General features: G+C 30.8%; 1 protein-coding gene across 4 annotated transcripts; it reads right to left on the bottom strand.

Moving 5' to 3' along the window:
• Window positions 1-1248: 1248 nt before the first annotated feature.
• Window positions 1249-3203, bottom strand: LOC107897330 (psbP domain-containing protein 2, chloroplastic). 4 transcript variants are annotated; one of them, XR_005903365.1, is made up of 5 exons: window positions 2822-3194; window positions 2527-2682; window positions 2168-2302; window positions 1979-2114; window positions 1249-1565 (listed from the first exon to the last, which is right to left on the bottom strand). XR_005903365.1 is itself a non-coding variant. In XM_016822763.2 (3 exons), exons 1-3 carry the CDS (start codon window positions 3191-3193, stop codon window positions 2042-2044), a joined length of 789 nt encoding a protein of 262 aa, XP_016678252.2. In that variant the 5' UTR covers window positions 3194-3202; the 3' UTR covers window positions 1249-2041. The 4 variants fall into 4 exon arrangements, 1 of the variants encoding a protein (XP_016678252.2); XR_005903364.1 differs by having other exon boundaries at window positions 1979-2302; window positions 2822-3203; XR_001684114.2 differs by having other exon boundaries at window positions 1249-1705; window positions 1979-2302.
• Between the last annotated feature and the right edge of the window lie 421 nt (window positions 3204-3624).

Genomic DNA, 3624 nt, shown 5'->3' on the forward strand with positions numbered 1-3624 from the left:
ACTTTATCAATAAAATTTCTTCATGAAATTTTCACACAAGCATGCAATCATATCATAGACCTCATAAGAATTATAAAATAATTATTTCTACTTTGGATTTGTGGTCTCGAAACCACTGTTCGGTCTAGGCCCCTAATTCGGGATGTTACATTGTCTCCTTCGACTAAGAAGATAAGTAAATTCGGAGAAATAAATTCAAAAGGTAAATGTTGTTCTTTTCTCATTTCCGAACTTATTCTTGGCTCAATTAGTTCAATTGGTTTCTTTTTGTCTTTTTATTACCAATTGTAGGGCCAATTCATGTTGTTTCTCCTTTTCTTTCATCACAAGTAATATTATCATAATTTCTTTCACCATAATCATCATTATCAAAAATAAATTTATTCTCAAAAAATCATATACATACGTAATAATATTAGAGCCTATGTTAAGTAATATCTATATGCCCTTGAGTTTTTTTGCATAACCAACAAAGTTTCTTTTAATAATTCTAGGTCCTAACTTTGTTTTATGAGGATTAAATACTTTATAATAAGCTATACATGCCCAAACTTTAAAATAATTTAAACCCGATTTTCTGTCAATATTCTATCATTCATATGGTGATACTTGTAACTTTTTCAGTAGAATTCTATTAGTAATTTGACATGTTAATAGTGCTTCACCTCAAAGATTACAAGGTAGCTAAACATTTAACAACATACTATTAATCATATTTACTAATGTTGTATTCTTTCTTTCGACTATACAATTTTCTTAGGGTGCATATGGTGTAGTTGTTTAATGAATTATTTCATTCTCTTCACAAAACATAGAGAACAAATTTAGAAAATACTCACCTCTACTACTTAGAAGAATTTTAATTTTCTTCTCCTTTTGATTTTCAATAAGAGTTTTAATTTTATTTTTTTTTTAAATTTCTCAAAGACTTCATCCTTAGTTTTAATCAAAAAAACATTAGTAAATTGAGAATAATCATCAATGAACATTACAAAGTATCTCTTTCCTCCTTTAGTTAACACACCGTTCAATACACAAATATCAAAATGAACAAATTCAAATAAATTAGAATTTTTTTTTTCAAAACTTGTGGAATATTTCTTTGTCATTTTAGAAGCCACACCAATTTCATGTTCATCAACATGATCTTTCTTATAAGATATATAACCATGATTAGACATATTTCAAAAATTGATAATTCAAATATCCTAGTCTAGCATGCCATAGAAAGGAAAATGCTCAACTGTATAAATAGAAATAATATTCATATTATTAATACTTAGTATGAACATACAATCACATATTCATACATACGACAATGGAAAACAACTCTGAGCTAAAGATATCTTGCTCAAAGAAATTTTAATAAACGATAATATTGTAATATAGTAGTGTTTTTCATCCGCACACCATCGCCTCCGTATTGATCCAGACATGAAGAAATTTAATTGACTGCTAAACATGATTCTCAAACAATTGGCTTTCACCTTGATAGGAATATTAAGTAATGACTCTGCACAGCTAAAGATCTCAGCCAAGATTATCATTGCTCATTCCATATTTGCCTAGCCATAAAAATGGTTTGGTTCTGTAAGACTTGCAATTCAAAGAACTCTCATATATGTTGTATGAACCGCATGTTATTGTCATGGAAACTCAATGCGAAGGGTTGACTTATGCATGGTTTATACAAAATACCTACGACCTAAAAAAACGGAACAGTCATCCATCAGCTTCATATGACAAAATTTAAAACAAAGGAACCTCACTCTCATTTCTTTTTTCCTTCCTCTTTTTCAACTTTGAATCTGTTTAATGGTTTATTACTAATAAAGTTGATGTGGAGTCATTTTAAATGTTGATAATACCAATTAATCAATACCCTGTATGTCAGTTTTTATTTTCAGCAGTCTGCTGGTGGTATCCTCCTATTCAATTTAAACTGGGGATTAAAAAAAACCAAGTCAGCAGCAATTACCCGTCTTTGAATACCGATGTGCAAAAGCATGAAATTGTGTAAAAATAATACTTCTTCAGAATGCTATGTAGAAGGTAAAGCATCAAAAGAGTGGAGAATTTCTTCTAATACGGCTCTTGTATGGGTATCCAGAGGGCTTTCAGGTTTGTCTGAATGAGCTATATTAAGAAGGTAGAGCTTCTTTGATGCCACAAAAGCTGCTGAAAGGATCCTCTTCATTCCTCCCCTGCTGCTATGCACTTTGTACTCAAACTCGTACACTTGTAAGCCTCCTTGACCAGGTCTCTTGGCAACTCCAATTACCTCAGCATCCTTTGTGCTTTCCTATAATTGGAAGAGTACTGTATAAAACAATATTCTGAATTTCCCTAGACATCAAAACTGAATTAAGAAATAGAAAAACTACAATCATATTCGATTCAACTTATCCTCTAAATATAGAAAGAAGAAGCATATACATCACATTACAATGCAGAAAGAAGACAGCAGAAGTTCCACAAATGTAGTAGTCCCCTCTGTTAGACGGACTTGGAACTGAGTGTAAGTACCTTGCGTTTTTCAGCCTGTATAAGCTTATCAGCTACAAATTGGGGAGTACCAAATTCTCCAAGGCTGTTTAAACGAACTGGGCTCACAACTACCCCAACATTGTTACTTCCCACGTTTGCCTCCTCAAACAAAACAGTTGCCCCTGCTTTCTCAACCTTAAATCCCCCAGATTGATTATTAATTACACTCCATGTTCAGAAAATGAGAACAAAACAAGTTTGCCGGAAAAATAGAAACATTTTTTCATTCATAACTCCACGTTTTATCTTGATATAAATGATGGTATATAAGTACCTTGTTCCAAGAAGAAGGCCTGAGAAGGGTGAAACCCTGCTCAAAATCTGTGTACCTTTCGAGGTCCAAATCTTTGTCAGAGAAAGCTTTGGAATTGTGAGGGAAAAACCCATAAAAGATAAGGAGGAGGGCTGAGGAATTGAGGGCTCTCTTCGTGAGGGAAAGTGGAAATAGCAAGGTGGCTTTGTTGAGATTTTTGTTGTTTTCAAGAGAATGGGGTCTGAGAGCTTTGGGTACGAAACAAGGGAACTTTGGAGAGGAACGATGGAAATGGTAGCAGTAGGGGCTTTGGTTTGAGATAGGGACGCAAATTTGGGAATCCATTTTGGTGAACAGCAAGCAGCTATTTTCCGGGATAAAACTTAACATCATTAGTGAGATAATTTCTCATATGGTACCTATAATTTAATAAAATATTTAATGTGCACTTTTTAAAAATGTTTGTTTTGGAAATTGAAATTTGCCCCTTCATTTTTTATTAGTATTCACCATTGTATTTAGGAACTAAAAGTAAATTAATCACTATAATTAAACTCTATATTAAATTTTGTCACTAAAATTTGATTTTTAATTAAATTTTACTATTTAATTTTAATTTTAAATAATTTGAAGACAAATTTTAATAAAAATATTTTTTTATATTTTATTTACATATTTAAAAATAATAAATAGATATAATATTAAAAAATATTATTTTATCAAATATAATATTAATATTTTTCTTTATATATTTTTATTTTCAAGTATTTCTTTAATTAAATAAAAATTCTAATTTAATTTATTATCGTTTAACATTTTACAGA

Source organism: Gossypium hirsutum, chromosome A10, assembly GCF_007990345.1.
Source record: "Gossypium hirsutum isolate 1008001.06 chromosome A10, Gossypium_hirsutum_v2.1, whole genome shotgun sequence".
Taxonomy (NCBI): domain Eukaryota; kingdom Viridiplantae; phylum Streptophyta; class Magnoliopsida; order Malvales; family Malvaceae; genus Gossypium; species Gossypium hirsutum.